This window comes from Pongo abelii, chromosome 14, assembly GCF_028885655.2.
Source record: "Pongo abelii isolate AG06213 chromosome 14, NHGRI_mPonAbe1-v2.0_pri, whole genome shotgun sequence".
NCBI classification, from domain to species: domain Eukaryota; kingdom Metazoa; phylum Chordata; class Mammalia; order Primates; family Hominidae; genus Pongo; species Pongo abelii.
The window spans coordinates 33332833-33348681 of NC_071999.2; the positions used below are offsets into that span (position 1 = coordinate 33332833).

The 15849-nt window shown below is 42.5% G+C and overlaps 1 protein-coding gene and 1 long non-coding RNA gene across 6 annotated transcripts in view; one reads left to right on the plus strand and one right to left on the minus strand.

The window, feature by feature from the left end:
- Positions 1–15849, minus strand: part of FLT1 (fms related receptor tyrosine kinase 1) — a 192305-nt gene that overhangs the window by 101167 nt on the left and 75289 nt on the right. For all 5 annotated transcript variants that reach the window (XM_024230907.3, XM_054528852.2, XM_024230908.3 and 2 more), the window contains exon 11: positions 1299–1413. In XM_024230907.3, the coding sequence (XP_024086675.1) occupies positions 1299–1413 (115 nt within the window). The remainder of the gene's footprint in view (positions 1–1298; positions 1414–15849) is intronic.
- The window catches only part of LOC129049463 (uncharacterized), a 158397-nt gene that overhangs the window by 96174 nt on the left and 46374 nt on the right, over positions 1–15849 (plus strand). The window lies entirely within an intron of this gene.

Sequence of the window (15849 nt, forward strand, 5' to 3'; positions counted from 1 at the left end):
AGCATATGTCAAAAAGTTTCACATAATGAAAATTATAGATGTTATTTGTTGTTATTGTTAAATCATACATGAGGAACGATGCCATCTACTTTGTCATCTTCGAGTGCAAAGTTGCAAAGTGTACGGCTGAATAGATGACATAAGCATACCCACACTCAAGCAGGCAGTGGAATCTGTATTAACAGTCTCTACTCCAAATCAAGAAATATATGTGTAAACAGACATGTCAGCAAGGGGATACTTGAAATGTTTTTTCTTTTTAAAAGAATCATGTCTGGGTGCAGTGACTCACGCCTGTAATCTCAGCACTTTGGGAGGCCGAGGCAGGTGGATCACCTGAGGTCAGGAGTTTGAGACCAACCTGGCCAACATGGTGAAACCCTGTCTCTACTAAAAATACAAAAATTAGCCAGGCGTGATGGCAGGTGCCTGTAATCCCAGCTACGTGGGAGGCTGAGACAGGAGAATCACCTGAATCCAGGAGGCAGAGGTTGCAGTGAGCCGAGATCACGCCATTGCACTCCAGCCTGGGTGACAGAGTGAGACTCCATCTCAAAAAAAAGAAAAGAATCACTATCCCTGTGCCAGACAATAGCAGATTTTTAAGTGTATTCTTTACTAATTCAACAGGAAAAAGCCACTAGGTCTGAGATCCACTGAGACTTGCCTAGCTGACAGGCTTGTTAGCTATTGCCAAGGTTCAGGGGGGGTTAGGGGAGTATAAAATGAATAGTGCGCTGATGAGGTCAAGGAATCTTGATAGATTGTGTGTGTTTGCATATCCCCCCCAACTCAGGCTTTGCTCTTGCAGACAGGGAAATACATGATATTTCACAAAATAGAAACATTCAGTTTTAGCTCTAAGTCTTGCACTAGCTTTTGCTTACTGGGATCCCACTTTATATACATCAGTGATTCTCAATCCCCGTTAGGTGCTGGAATCACCCGGGAAGATTTTACGAGCCCTAGGCTGCACTCCGGAGATTTGGATGTAATAATAATTGGTAGAGTATTCTAATAGGCAGCCAGGACTGGGAACCACCAATGTGGACCAGTTTGGTGTTCAAGTGGACAGTGCCATCTCTACCATTAGGAATGAGTACTCATTATGTTGGAACTGGTAGCTTGAGTAGTCTCTGTGTGTATCTCCATGAAGACATAGCTCAGGTATTGTCTTTCTTCTCTCTGAATTTTTGTTTGAACATTTGAATTACTTCTGGTTCCAATAAACCTAGAATTGGGAGCTGAGAGTGTATTTGTAGAATAAACATCCCAGTGCGCATTTTTACAAACAATACCTTATTCTTTCCTTCTATTATTGCCATGCGCTGAGTGATGCTCTCAATTCTGTTTCCCATGTTGCTGTCAGCATCCAGGATAAAGGACTCTTCATTATTGGAACAAAAGTCACACCTATTAAAAAAAAAAGTTATCACAATGTGGCTTTACAGCATGGTTCAGTCAATGGGGACAGGTGAAATGAAAACTTGGTGTAAGTCCTCAGATGACAAAGTCACAAATTTTGTGTGTGAGTCTTCTTTTCCTTAGATTTTTTCCTATATTCAACCTCAAAACTTAAAAATAGCAAATATATTTGGCTGATACTTGAAAAAACCCCCACACTAGTGTGTCACCATACATCCTTCTTGTTCTAAATGTTAATATTAAATAAAAATGCATAAATTAGAAAATTTAATATCTAGATTTTAGTTTTTAGTGGAAGTAACATTCAAGCACGGAAAAAATGAAGTTATGTTAATGAAGAAAAACCTCAAGGAAATCATACCATTTTTTATCTATAAAAGTCTGGTTTTTAATCAGAATATGCAGTTGTATGGCTAATTTTTTCCAGGGCTAATTAAGTGCATATGGAAATCAACATCATGAAATGGTTATTAAATTCAGTCTCTCTCTGCTCAAGTTTTGGGGAACTGTTCAAGCTCTCAGGCCTCAAGTGTTTAATTATAAAATAAAGGTGTTGATGTTATTTATCTTTGAGGTCCACGAATTCTCTCTCTCTGTTTTAAACATTTCACCATTTTGCATTCTGACTTTCTGGACTAGAATTTTTTTGAGCAGAAAGCTTGCTGGTCTCTAATTTGTACATGTCTTGGGCAGATTCTGCAGATTTTTTAAACCAAGAGGAATTTTATTATTATTATTATTAGAGACAGGGTCTCACTCTGTCACCTAGGCTAATGTGCAGTGGTGCAATCATAGGTCACTGCAGCCTCGAACCTCTGGGTTCAAGCAATCCTGCCGCTTCAGCCTGTAGCTGGAATTATAGGCTAAGTGAAATTTTCAAGCTTCATTTCCAGAAAAAAATGAGTGGTTCATCGTAAGTAGCCAAGAGCAGGAATGACTTATGTGAGAGGAAAATGAGAGGCTAAAGTCAGTGAGAAAAAGGGGAAGACAGAAGGGAATGCGATCAGAAAAACGTTCTGTTACTATTCCTCTCTGGTCGTTGAGCTGAGAAGGGACTCCAGAGTGTTAAACTATCGCATCTGCAGGGGTACTTGCCCTGTAACGTCCTCCTGCAGAGTACTCACCACCTTTTAAGTGCTGACTTAATGGTTCTGAGTCCCTGCTGGGCTGACAGCTACAGGAGGACAGGGGACAAATCGAAGTATTCACTCTGTCCCCATAGCTAAGCAGGGCCCGAGCATGCCGTCGGCACCCCATAAACATCTGCACACATGCAGACAGGCACAAGGTACCCTACATTGTTTTTGCTAAGAGTTTCTACTTTCTTTAATTGTTTATTATTATCAAACATACCGATAAGTAGAGAGAATAGTGTGATACACCCCCATATACCCGCCACCCAGATTTCACAGTTATCAAGATTTTGTCACATTGGCTTCATCTATCCCTTTTTTTTTCTTCTGTATTTTATTTATTTATATATTTTTAAATTTTTCTAGCTTGGCCAAATGAAGGATTTCTGTATTTTAAAACAAATCTCAGGCATCTTGTCATTTTAGCCCTATGTACTTCGTGGGTCTCTCTAAAAAATGAGCAAATTTTTCCAATATAACCACAGCACTACTTTTATACCTAAGAGAATTAGCAATAATTCCGTGGTGGTGTTTGCACCTAAACTGTAAATCAGATTTCCCCAAATGTTTTTAAAGATGTCTGTCTTACAGTTAGATTACAAGATTTAAAATTTAAAAAGAATGAATAAAAGGTGACCATTCCTCAAGGAATTTCTGCAGTTTTTACCAGGTATAACCTTATAATAATCATCAGGTAAAATAAATGAACATTTTAATGCTTATTGATAAGTAGAGTAAACTGAGCCAAAGAGAAATTATACACTTTCTCCTTTATTAGAAACATTTTAATAACAAAGTTTAAAAGTCATTATATGAGAGTCACTTTGCCTTATTTTTTCATTATCATATTCTCCATTTTCTAGACTATAACATCCCCACCTTAATCTCGTGTTAGACTTGCTATCTTTCACACACTCATAGTACAGGTATGAGTGCATATAATGTGCACATATACACATGTGTATACCTAGATTAGACATGTGCATAGGTACTTGGGATTGTGACATCAAACAGCTAAAGTTCTCTTGTATCTGGAAGACAAGCTTTTAGATTGTATTCCTTTTCCCCCAAAGCAAGGAAAAAGATCAGGGAGGCCTTAGTCAAAGATCTTAATTTCATACTCTTGGGCTTTAGGAAATGCAAAGAAATATGTTAGAGTAAAGCAAGCCTGGGTGTTTCTCAAGGGAAATACAGTCTGCTATCTGAGTTCACTTGGGGCTGTTGGCCTCTGACACCCCACACCTCCCCCATCCCACACCCATGACTCTGAGGGCAGTTACTAAGGGCACAAGCCCTAGTATGGAAACTATAGGCCAGACTTATTGCCAGCTCTTCCACATAAAAAGGACAGATTCTGTGGCTATTTTCTAATTTAGGGGCTGTTATTTTTCCCTCTTCGTAATTGGGGCTATAAAAATAGAATGTCATTTAGAAGCCTCACTATATAACAGCACTTGAAAAGAGATTTAGGGGGAGGGGAATGTGCCTAAGCCTTAAGAATACATCAAGCTCTTAAGGAAGTAGATTGTGCCATGTTTGAAGATGCAAAGATAATCACTGTGCTGGGAACTGTCTTGAGGGGGGAGGAAGCCGAACAACAAGAGGAAAGCAGCGTTCGCTCCTGATTTCGCACAGGAAGTCCACAGCACCTCCTGCCAAAGCGAGATAAGAAAGCTCCCATGCACTATTCTGGACAAGGCCACTGTTATCAGCCTCAGCTCGGCGCTGTCCTCTCTTTGCTCCAAGCCTCCGTCCCTTTCCTAATGAGCTATAGGACTCCTACCTCCATTTGCATACAGCATGCCAAGTACAATGGCAGGGAGGTATTTATAACCCCTGAAAGGAAAAAAAAAAATTATGGGCTAAGAGTGTACTCCATGTCATCTCTGCTGATTGCTCTGGACCTGAAACAACTTAGTTTCGGACTAGAGATTGATATAAATAAATTAAAAGAAAGCAGCCAATTATGTTTCCAACACATGGAGCTAGGACCTCATGTGTGATATGTCAGCCTTCTACATTCCAAGTGGGAGCCATCTGTGGAACTCCCCATCTGGTCTAAGTTACTAGTCTTCTTCTCTTGACACATTATGGGAAACCGCCACCCTCTATATATGCAGATGACACTACTGACCTACATGCTTTGGGTTGATTTTCTTGTAACGGTGATGAATTTGCCCTGTTCCCACCACACTCAAAAATATTTGGCTTCTCTGTGACCAAAGACAGATGAAGGCAGTCTGGGGCCACAGAAAAAGGCAAAACCAACAGAGGTCAAACCTACGATCTTTCTTTCTTTTTTTTTTCTGTCACCCAGGCTGGAGTGCAGTGGAGCAATCTTGGCTCATTACAGCCTTGACCTCCTGGGCTCAACTGACTCTGCAACCTCAGCCTTCCGAGTAGCTGCGACTACATGTGTGTGCCATCAAGCAAGGATAATTTTTGTATTTTTAGTGGAGATGGGGTTTCACCATGTTGCCCAGGCTGGTCTCGAACTCCTGGGCTCAAGCAGTCTGCCTGCCTCAGCCTCCCAAGGTACTGAGATTACAGATTTGAGCCAATGCACCTGGCCAAACCTACAGTCTTGACAATACTGACTGCTGGCAGAATTTGTACTCAGTTCTGGATCATTTCAGAACCTGTGCACTTGACCCCAATACCATATGTAACATGATATCCACGTACTACCATCATGTGACATGAAATTATTATGCTTCAGTACTTCTTGGACATAGTAAGAAAAGATGTCTCAAATATTCAGTACACAAACACCATTACTACGTTGAGGATTCCATGTCTTTTTTTTTTTTAGCTACTTTTGCATAACATGGTCAGTCTCTTTCCAAAATTTGCTAAACATCTCTCATCTTACACAACCAAAATATGTTGAATGACCAGGGCATGCACAGTCTGCAATTACAGTTTATATTACAGTTTCTATGAGAGCTCACTTTGTCACCCTGCAGTTCCTGAATTCAAGACAGGTTCCATTCACCTTTACAAATCCAACACTCAACGAAGCATAATGCACAATGCACACCCAAAGGTACCACTTTATGTTCACCTGTGCTGTTTCTTAATTGCTGGTTTTTAACAATTCTTATTTTTAGATTTTCTTCATTCCTCCTGCCTTCCTCTCCCGTCCCCCTACTTAAAGCTCAGAGCTGGTACTTTCTTTCCTTTAGAGGATAGATTGTCACATCTGGTGGAATCAGAAGGGAAAGCCCAGCTGGGTGAGCGTTAGCTACTGATAGTAAGTATTGTGTTTTCTTTGAAGTGGTTCTTTTGTGAGAAAATGATCGATTCTCTTGGAGAATTGGGTGGGATGGTTCAACACTTCATTTAGCCTTTCTAGAAATTGTCCATCTGTTTAGTGTCTGTTATGGTACCCAAGACTCCTATAGCAATCCAGTACAAAATTCTCATTTCATAAATGATTTCCTGCCAGTCTAATAACCACATTGATTCTAGAAAGTCTGCTCTACAGCCTTAGTCTTAAGACACACAGATTTTTTTTAAAAGGATCCTCTTTCAATAAATGATATTAAGCTGGCATTTCAAATCTCTGTTGTGCCAATATCTGATTCTTGGCTGCTTGAAGGGAAACAAGTTTTGTGAGCTGCTACTATGTGCTACTAAAGCTTGGGCTAGAAGCAATACACATTTTGCCTCAATTAGTTCTCACAGTCACCCTATGAAGCAAGCATTATGATCCTTATTTCATAAATCCTTTTATCAATAAGGAAACTGAGACTCAGAAAAATCAAATGCTTTGCTCAAGTTCACAGGGAAAGGAACAGAATTAGGATCAGAACCCAGACTCTCCTAACTCTTTTCACTATCCCAGAGCTCTGTCCATCATGTAGGGTGACTTCTGATCCCAAGAAACCTCCCCAAACCTTTCCCACCATGGGGGAAGTCTGGCTCAGAGTCACCTGTTAAAGAGGAAAACTCTGGGGGGCCTCTAAATTCAAACCAGCACAAAGTCAGACACCAGGAAAATTAAATTTTTGTTTTTAAGAGGGAGAAAGAAGATGTGCCTGTCTATTGGTGGACAAGGACAGGGGCAAGGGGCAGAAAACTACCTTATAGTTACATTTTTGGCATAAATTCTAGTTCGTTTTGGTCATAAACATGCTTTGATGGTGAAATTATAGGAACTCTTTACCTTCTACTGGCTGATACATTTTATCATTAAAAAAAAATCTGGCCGGGCGCTGTGACTCACACCTGTAAATCCCAGCACTTAGGGAGGCCGAGGCGGGTGGATCACCTGAGGTTGGGAGTTCGAGACCAGCCTGACCAACATGGAGAAACCCTGTCTCTACTAAAAATACAAAAATTAGCCAGGTGTAGTGGCCTGCAATCCAGCTACTGGGGAGGCTAAGGCAGGAGAATCGCTTGAACCTGGGAGGTGGAGTTTGCAGTGAGCCGAGATCGTGGCATTGCACTCCAGCCTGGTCAAGAAGAGCGAAACTCCATCTCAAAAAAAAAAAAAAAAAAAAAAAATCTTACAACAAAATAAAACCATCCAATATTTATCACAATTTTTTTCTCTCCTTGGTAACATATTTTTGTCTGCATGCTCAGTGAGCATGTTCTGGGATGAAGCTGGCCTGTTTTATCACAAACTCCAACACTAGAATGAGTGTCCCGGGGACAGGAGTGTGGGTGAGTGGTGATTTGAGTACCCAACACCCAAATGGCTGCCTATTTGAGCCAGAGCCATTGTCTGGGAATGAATGTTTATATAAATGTATAATGAAAGCACATTTAATTTGGCAACAAAGAGTGTCCAGAAAGTTCTACAAAGTCTCAAGACAGATAATAATCTCCCTCTCTTTTTTTTTCTTTTTTGGATGATGAAATCTGAGGACTTGTGTGAACTCTGCTTATCTGTTTAATGAGATTTTACTGCACGTGCTAACTGTGATTAGAATCTGTTTGTAAAGAATATTGAATCATTTCAAGCTAGGAAACAAAAGGATAGAGGAGTAATGAAAAGCAAATTGAAGCTGTAAAATGTCTTTTAAAAAAATAGGAAGGAAGAAAAAAGCCCATCTGGAACCCTGCCAAAGGGCACAACCGGGGCTGGCCCCCATTATGGCGGCCATCCTGTAGCAGGGTCTGATGTAAACATTCCTCTGCTACTGTGGGTGTCATGTCAAAACATTAGCGATTGTGTGTCTACCATCAGATTAATAGAATCTGCAAACACTATCTTTTCCCCTCCTCTTTCTTTCTTTCTTTCTCTCTCTCTTTCTCTTTCTCTTTCTTTCTTTCTTTCTTTCTTTTTCTTTCTTTCTTTCTTTCTTTCTTTCTTTCTTTCTTTCTTTCTTTCTTTCTTTCTTTCTTTCTTTCTTTCTCTTTCTCTCTTTCTTTCTCTCTTTCTTTCTTTCTCTCTCTCTTTCTCTTTCTCTCTCTCTTTCTTTCTTTTTTGAGAGGGGGTCTCACTGTGTTCCTCAGGCTGGAGTGCAGTGGCACCATCCTGGCTCACTGCAACCTCCGCCTCCGGGGTTCAAGTGATTCTTCCGCCTCAGCCTCCAGAGTAGCTGGGATTACAGGCATGTGCCACCACGTCTGGCTAATTTTTGTACTTTTAGTAGAGACGGGTTTCGCCATGTTGGCCAGGCTGGTCTCGAACTCCTGACCTCAAGTGATCCAGCCGCCTCGGCCTCCCAAAGTGCTGGGATTACAGGAGTGAGGCAATGTGCCAGGCCCCTCACGTTCTTTTTTTTTTTTTTTTTTTTTTTGAGACGGAGTCTCGCTCTGTCGCCCAGGCTGGAGCGCAGCGGCGCGATCTCAGCTCACTGCAACCTCTGCCTCCCAGGATTACAGGCCAGAGCCACCGCGGCCAGCCATGTTCTCTTAAAACAGATGAAACAATATAGGAGAGTGGATGCTGGCAGAAAAAGGCGTAGCATTGGAAGGAGTGTTTAGACAGAATGGTTCCTGCTCCTCTTGCTCCAGGAAAAGGGCCTGGGCCTTCAGGGTGGTCACAGGGTCAGGCCGAGGGGATCCTGGAGGAGTGACTTTCTTGTGCAGTGAGAGACCTTGTGACGCCTTGGAGCTCATACTGAAAATTACTTCTTGCCTCAATGGAGAAGGGGGAGTGGAGAAGAGTTTCGGGGGTTATGGGCTTTGGGTCGGCTCCCTGGACAATGGTGGAGGGGATCCAGCGTCCTGGGCCACCTCTGTTTAGATAAGAGCTTTTCCGTGAGCGTCTTGGCTCATGCTGCTTCCTGCTCTCGAGGGCCCTGTGGTCCATTCACACTCAGAACATGGCCCTTCTTCCCGGCCTCTGCTTTTCCTTCCTCCTGGCTCCTTCTGCTGGCTTCTAGAGTGAGTGCCAGCAATCTCCCCGTCCTCCACCCCCCAAGCCAGACACTCTCTCCCTCCCAGCTCCCCGCTCTCCTTCACACAGTCTTTTCCAGGGCCAGGGGATCCTCGCGGCCCTGCACTGGGGTAGCTGAAAGGCTAAAAGAGTGGGTGTTTACTTGGCTACACCCAGATAGGAGCCTCACAGAGGATACCTATTTTGTTCATTCACTTTTCTTCTTAGTGAAGGACTAGTTGGTGAGGAAGGGTGATTTGAGAAATAAGAAATCTTTAAGAAAATATTAGGAGTGCCTACAAAAAATATCCTTTAACACATTCAAGAAGGAGGCTTAAAATAGTAGCTGCAGTCACTCAGTGGAGAATATTTTAAGCTATCATTATATTTTGTTCTCACAAAAAGGAAGAGAACAGCTTACTTCTTATTTAGTGGTCAATACTGAAACATCCAGAAAGCTTTTGGGAGTGGAGGTAGGGAATCACAGATTAGCATAAGAAACATAGATGTTAGAGCTAGTCAGACCTGAGGTGAAATCATGGTTTTATAACATTCTAGTTATGTAACTGTGGATGTCAAAAAACCTGACTATGAGAATCGTAGTCACAGAAGATTGCTCGGAGGACTTAGCAGTCTTGTTGATTTCTTGTATCATTCTAAAATTTTGTCCTTAGATCACACCAGCCCACAAAATCACTTTTAATAAATTCTGCTTTGGTGCTATGTCATTGGCCAACATTGAGGGATGTTAGTTACCAGAGCTGACACTCACTGTGGAAGAAGTGTGGTCAGGGAGTTTGCCTACTATTAGTGTCCCGCAGCGTATGAGAGAAGAAATCATTTCTCTTGGATCTCAGTTCTCTGAAAGGTATCTTATGAGCCCCTTAATCTTGCAAATGTTTGTTTCACTTCTCCTTCTTGCTCTTGACAACCGGAAAGTAAAGCCTGTGGGCCATAACTCCATACTAGTCTTACACATTTTTTCACTTCACCAAGGCTGCTTAGTTATGTATTGTCCTTTTTGTGAACTACCTCAAATTCTTTGGGAATGGATGTGTTCTTAGCATAGCCAACTCAAAAAAGCAACCCCATGCTACCATGTCTTACTAGTTTTATTACAGGCACTAAAAATGCACACATAAGGGAAATAATTTAAATAAAGAATTGAAAGAAGATTGGTTTGACATCAGCAAATATTAGGGTGATACTTAATGTGTAACACACTTAGCACAGTGCCTGGCACACAGGAAACAAATCATTAACGTTAGTTGTCAGTTTATTATCTGATTTCATCAAGAGCTACTTACGTATGGACAGGGACTATGTTTTATTCATCATTATAGCTTTGGTGCATGGCCCGATCACCTGGAAAACAGTGGGTGAGCAACACTTGTCTTTTGCTCAGTTAACTCCCTGATGAGAAGAGTGGATCCTGCCAAAGAATGGCCAGATGAGATGTGGACCCAATCACACATCAGATGTCAACCCTACCTCACATCAGATGTCAACCCTGCCATCTACACTTACCTCAAGTTTGCTGAAAAAGGGGCTCTAGTGACTGCCAAATGACCTCACATACACCCCTGACCTAAGCACTATGTCACCACCATCAGCACCTCTCCATTTGCAATGATGAATATTAATGGATACATGGGATCTGCCAGGGCCCTGGCTAACCTCAGCACAGCAGTGTCAGCACCTGACAAACCAATAGTCATGGACAGTTTCAACTCAGGCAAGGATGCTGACATGCAAAGCAGTGTCATCCAGTCTAATGGCAAATAGGAAACTGACTGGCGGTGGCCTCCTCTTCTTGCCTATCTTCAAAGATAGGCACAAATATTGGCTTGTCAATAATAGCACCATTTTGGCCGGGTGCGGTGGCTCACGCCTATAATCCCAGCACTTTGGGAGGCCAAGGAGGGTGGACCACCTGAGGTCGGGAGTTCGAGACCAGCCTGACCAACATGGAGAAACCCTGTCTCTACTAAAAATACAAAAAATTAGCCAGGCGTGGTGGCACATGTCTGTAATACCAGCTACCTGGGAGGCTGAGGTAGGAGAATTGCTTGAACCCGGGAGGCGGAAGTTGCAGTGAGCCGAGATAGCGCCACTGCACTCCAGCCTGGGCAACAACAGCAAAACTCCATCTTAATAATAATAATAATAATAATAATAGCACCATTTTATTCAACTAAAACAGAATTTGCTCACTCCTATCTCATGTAAGATGTAAAATCACACCCCCTGCAAGAAGTAGATGATTTAATTCCTTCTGTTATTTAGAAACATATGTTTATTGAAGAGACAAGTCAAATTCATGGGAAAATATCAGAATACAATTGAGCACAGGCAAGTAAAATGACAAGAGCCCATATACTACCATCGGCTGAACAAGACTTGGGTGACTGACCATTTGAATAGCTGAGGTAGAATTCACCAATGAGAGTAGATCCTTGCATACTGTAACTCCTTTGATTTCCTAAATAATCTGAAAAGCCACCGTTTCTGGTCCCATTCTGATTTCTTTGGAATAAACAGTCAGAGGATCTGTCCCAAGATGCAAATATATTTCCTGGGAGAACATTAACCTAATGGCATGGATCATCTTTTCAGGACATTAGTGTGTATATAATGCCACTTCAGAAGGAAGTGGCTTTGCAGTGGGCAGCCCCAGAGCTGCCTAAAAGTACTAGAAGTACCAGGTACCTTTCAGCAAACAAACTCAGCACTCGCAATGTGCCAGCCACTGTGCTAAGTACTTCACACCTATTATCACATTTAACTCCCTCAAACAACCTTATGATGTCAGTGCTTGTTAACTCCATTTGTAGATGAGGAAACCCAGACTCAGAGAGGTGCTTTATTTTGCCCAGAATCATACAGCCAGGGGATGCCAGTAGGTGGCAGAGCCAGGGCTCAGGCAACAGAGCCCACGTCCTTAAACTCTAAACTATGTTGCATCTCTTGATGTCACCACACCGGTTTTCAGGATTGTGAGTTTTTGATGTCACCCTACCTGTTTTCAGGATTGTGAGCTTTTGACTAAAAATGACTCATTTTAATGTCTAAGTAGTTGTGACACAACCAATCCTGGTAGTGACAAATGATACGCTTTCAATTGCCTGGTTGATGTTGTGCTGGAAGGCCGCTCACTTACAGGCTCTTTGACATGTTAACCAGGACTAGTGTCCTAATAAGATACTCAAACTCAGCCGGGCACGGTGGCTCACACCTGTAATCCCAGCACTTTGGGAGGCCGAGGTGGGCGAATTACGAGGTCAGAAGTTCGAGACCAGCCTAGCCAACATGGTGAAACCCCATCTCTACTAAAAATACAAAAATTAGCTGGGCGTGGTGGCGCATGCCTGTAATCCCAGCTATTCAGGAGGCTGAGGCTGAAGAATTGCTTGAGCCCTGGAGGCAGAGGTTGCAGTGAGTCGAGATAGCACCACTGCACTCCAGCCTAGGTGGCAGTACAAGACTCTGTCTCAAAACAAACAAACAAACAAACAAAAAAAACTCTCTACCTGATCTGGAAAATGGTAATAATTCTAGTATTTGTCTTAGTCTTAGAGAAGTTCTGTGACAATTAAATGAGATGATGCATATAAAGCACATATCCGGCACTTAACATCCCACAGGTAAATGCTTAATAACTTAGCTATAAAGAAAATAAAAATAGGAACCCCAGGCTATACAGCCTCTATCAACCACCATCTTCTATTATATTTGGCTCTAGATGGTCTTTAAATACCAATTTTTGTTTTCCTCACTCTACTTGTTCAAGTACTTTTTTCATACTCAAAAGGGCTGATTTGTCAATAAGGTAGTAATCAGTGATCGTCTTATGTAATTTTCAATGATGATGACAAGGCAAATGGAACATTAAAGACCTAAGAAATTGGAATAACATGCACCCATGTAATGTTTTTTAAAAGGGTGAGTGAAAACCCAAGACTTTCATTTTCAGGCATGGAGGGTAGAGTTTCTGAGACACAGGGCGCATACCACAGGCTGAAGGAGTGCCACAGGTAGAAGATCACCAATAATGAGTCAGTGGAAGTCCATCAGCCTGGAAGGAGGGACAAAGTAGGCTTCCAGCCAATAGATAGCAGAACATCCAGGCACTAGCCAGGTAGTGACTGCCTGGCTCAACCATTCAGCCTCTACTGAAAAAATTTCACATCAGGTCCAAAATTACCTTTCCAATTTTGATTTTTATTTTTTCTCAATCCAAATCTGACGAACCAACCACATTCATCTTTGGCAAGTTCTTTTCAACTTTCCAACCCGTTTGTATGCCTGTGTCACTGCATCACATCTTTGTCCCTCTCCCCTTCCATTTAACTTTCCAAGACCTACCCATCCTCTTTAGGGCCCAGATCCCACTTCCTTCTTGGTGCTGCCTCTAAACTGCAACATTCACCATCTACCACCCATGGTTGACTCATTTGGCCAGATTATAAGCACCTCTCATGGAGACTCAATACAGTGTTATGGTGGAAATAATAGTAAACAGGAAATCAGAGACATGCATCTAGTCCCGAGCTTGCCATTAACTAGCTGTGAGATGAGATAACTATTTATCTTTGAGCCACAATTTCTCACCTATAAAACAATCTCTTTTTAAAAATTAAATCTTTAACATTCCTTAATTCCGTTTTTTTTGAGATGGGGGTCTTGCTATGTTGCCCAGGGCTGCTGGGTTCAAACAATCCTCCCACATAGCTAGGATTACAAGAGCATGCCACTGCGCCTGGCTCAACATTCTTCAATTCTGAGTGAATTAATCGTTTGAAGTGACTAGGTCAAGGCATGCTGAGGCTGAAATTAGCAGCCTCCATGTCCCCATTTCATTCCCTTATCAACTATAAACCCTCATGTTTCCTCCTTCATTTTCTTTTGACCCCTCCTTTTCATCTCCTTTAATTGCTCTCCTGCCTAAATAGCCATGAGCTTTGTGAGGCCCACTGAGGGCTGAGTGCTTGCTGAATCCTAATCCAGAACATTAATTCTGAACAATAAATGAGAGAATGGGGCTTCCCTGCCCTGCAAGAGATCAAATACCCCTGGATGGTGGGAAAGTCACAGAAAAGGACAATACGAATAGGGGAAAGTGCCACAATAAGCGGGCCCATTAACTGTTAGTTAGACTTGCCACCCTCCTGAGGCTAGTCTTATTTAGACCTGCTCATCCCACTGGAGTTTATACTCCAGTTTCTACTCCCAACTGCAGATTTGGGGCCCAAGCCAGCTGTAGGTCATCACTGGTTCTCAAAGATATCATGAAGTTTGAGCCCAGTTCAGCTATTTGCTGCTCGTCTTTTTCTCCTTTCCTCTCCCATCCTCTGCTCAACTCTAACTCAACAGATGGGTCAGCTCTAACTCACAACAGACAAGAGCAAACCTACCAGGTTAGGCAGGCGCCCTCCCAAACCTATTCCCTGCGGACTTCAGCTCTTTCCTCTGGGAATCCACAGGGATGTCCTCTGAGGAGTCCTATGGGACACCAGGGAAAAGTAACCTTCTGGAAGACCAATCTGTCTAGCCTCTTGTATTTTACTTATTTATTTATTTGAGACAGGGTCTCACTCTGTCTCCCAGGCTGGAGTTCAGTGATGACTGCAGCCTCGACCTCCCGGACTCAAGCCTTCCTCCCGTCTCAGCCTCCTGAGTAGCTGGAACTATAGGCACGTGTCACCATGCCCAGCTAATTTTTTTATTTTTATTTTTTTATAGAGATGGGGCCTCTCTATGTTGCCCAGACTGGTCTCCAACTCCTGGGCTCAACTGATCCTCTCACCTCAGCCTCCCAAGTGCTGGGATTACAGTCATGAGCCACTGTACCCAGCCCTCCCCCTTTATACCATAATCTGAAAACACCTGAGAAATAACTCCCTGAGCTTCAGTTTTACTTATGGGAAAACAGGGCAAGTAATCACCATTCCGTAAAACTGTTGTACAGATTAGAGATAATGTGTGTAAAAGGATGAACATGGCTTTTGGCACCAAAAATGACTTATTGATTAAGTCTATCACAGCTATTATAATGAAGTAGACCATTGCATTCAAGGTGGCAAAACATCCTAGGAGGCTTCTAGAGAAAGTATGAGGAAACAAGGGGCTAGTGATTAGAAGCTCATTATAAGGCACTGTCAGGGCCAGAGTCTAAATCCATCATGCCCTTTCCATCTTCTCAATCCAACAGGTTCTGCTTTGTCACCTAAAAGGGTACTGATTTTACATTAAAGTCACATAGATACCATATTTTAAGAAACAATCTACCAAGTCAGTGAAGATATACTAAAATGTAGATCCCCAGGCAGAGGTGCATGTTTTATAAGTGATTTGTTCTACTTATCTATCACCTAAAGATCTTGTGTCAGGACATTAGTTCCTAGATTCAATAATAAAAATGCTCATTCAATTTTTAAAAATCTGTGAATTTGGCCAAAGAAAATCTGAGAGGTTCTGCCAATCTTCTTAAGGAATCTTCACAAATTTCGTGTCACTATCTTCTGGTAACCTGAGAAGCTACATTGAATCTTGCCGAAAAGATTACTATAAAAACCATCCAGCGGCCGGGCGTGGTGGCTCACGACTGTAATCCCAGCACTTTGGGAGGCCGAGGTGGGTGGATCACGAGGTCAGGGGATCGAGACCATTCTCACTAACACGGCGAAACTGCGTCTCTACTAAAATTACAAAAAATTAGCCGGGTGTTGTGGCACGCGTCTGTAGTCCCAGCTACTCGGGAGGCTGAGGCAGGAGAATCACTTGAACCCAGGAGGCGGAGGTTGCAGTGAGCTGAGATCGTGCCACTGCACTCCAGCTTGGGCGACAGAGCAAGACTCCGTCTCAAAAAAAAAAAACAAAACAAAAAACAAAAACACAGCCTCGCTGAAATCCTACGTTCGGAATACTCAAGCGGCATGGAGGCCGACGTCGCCCAGG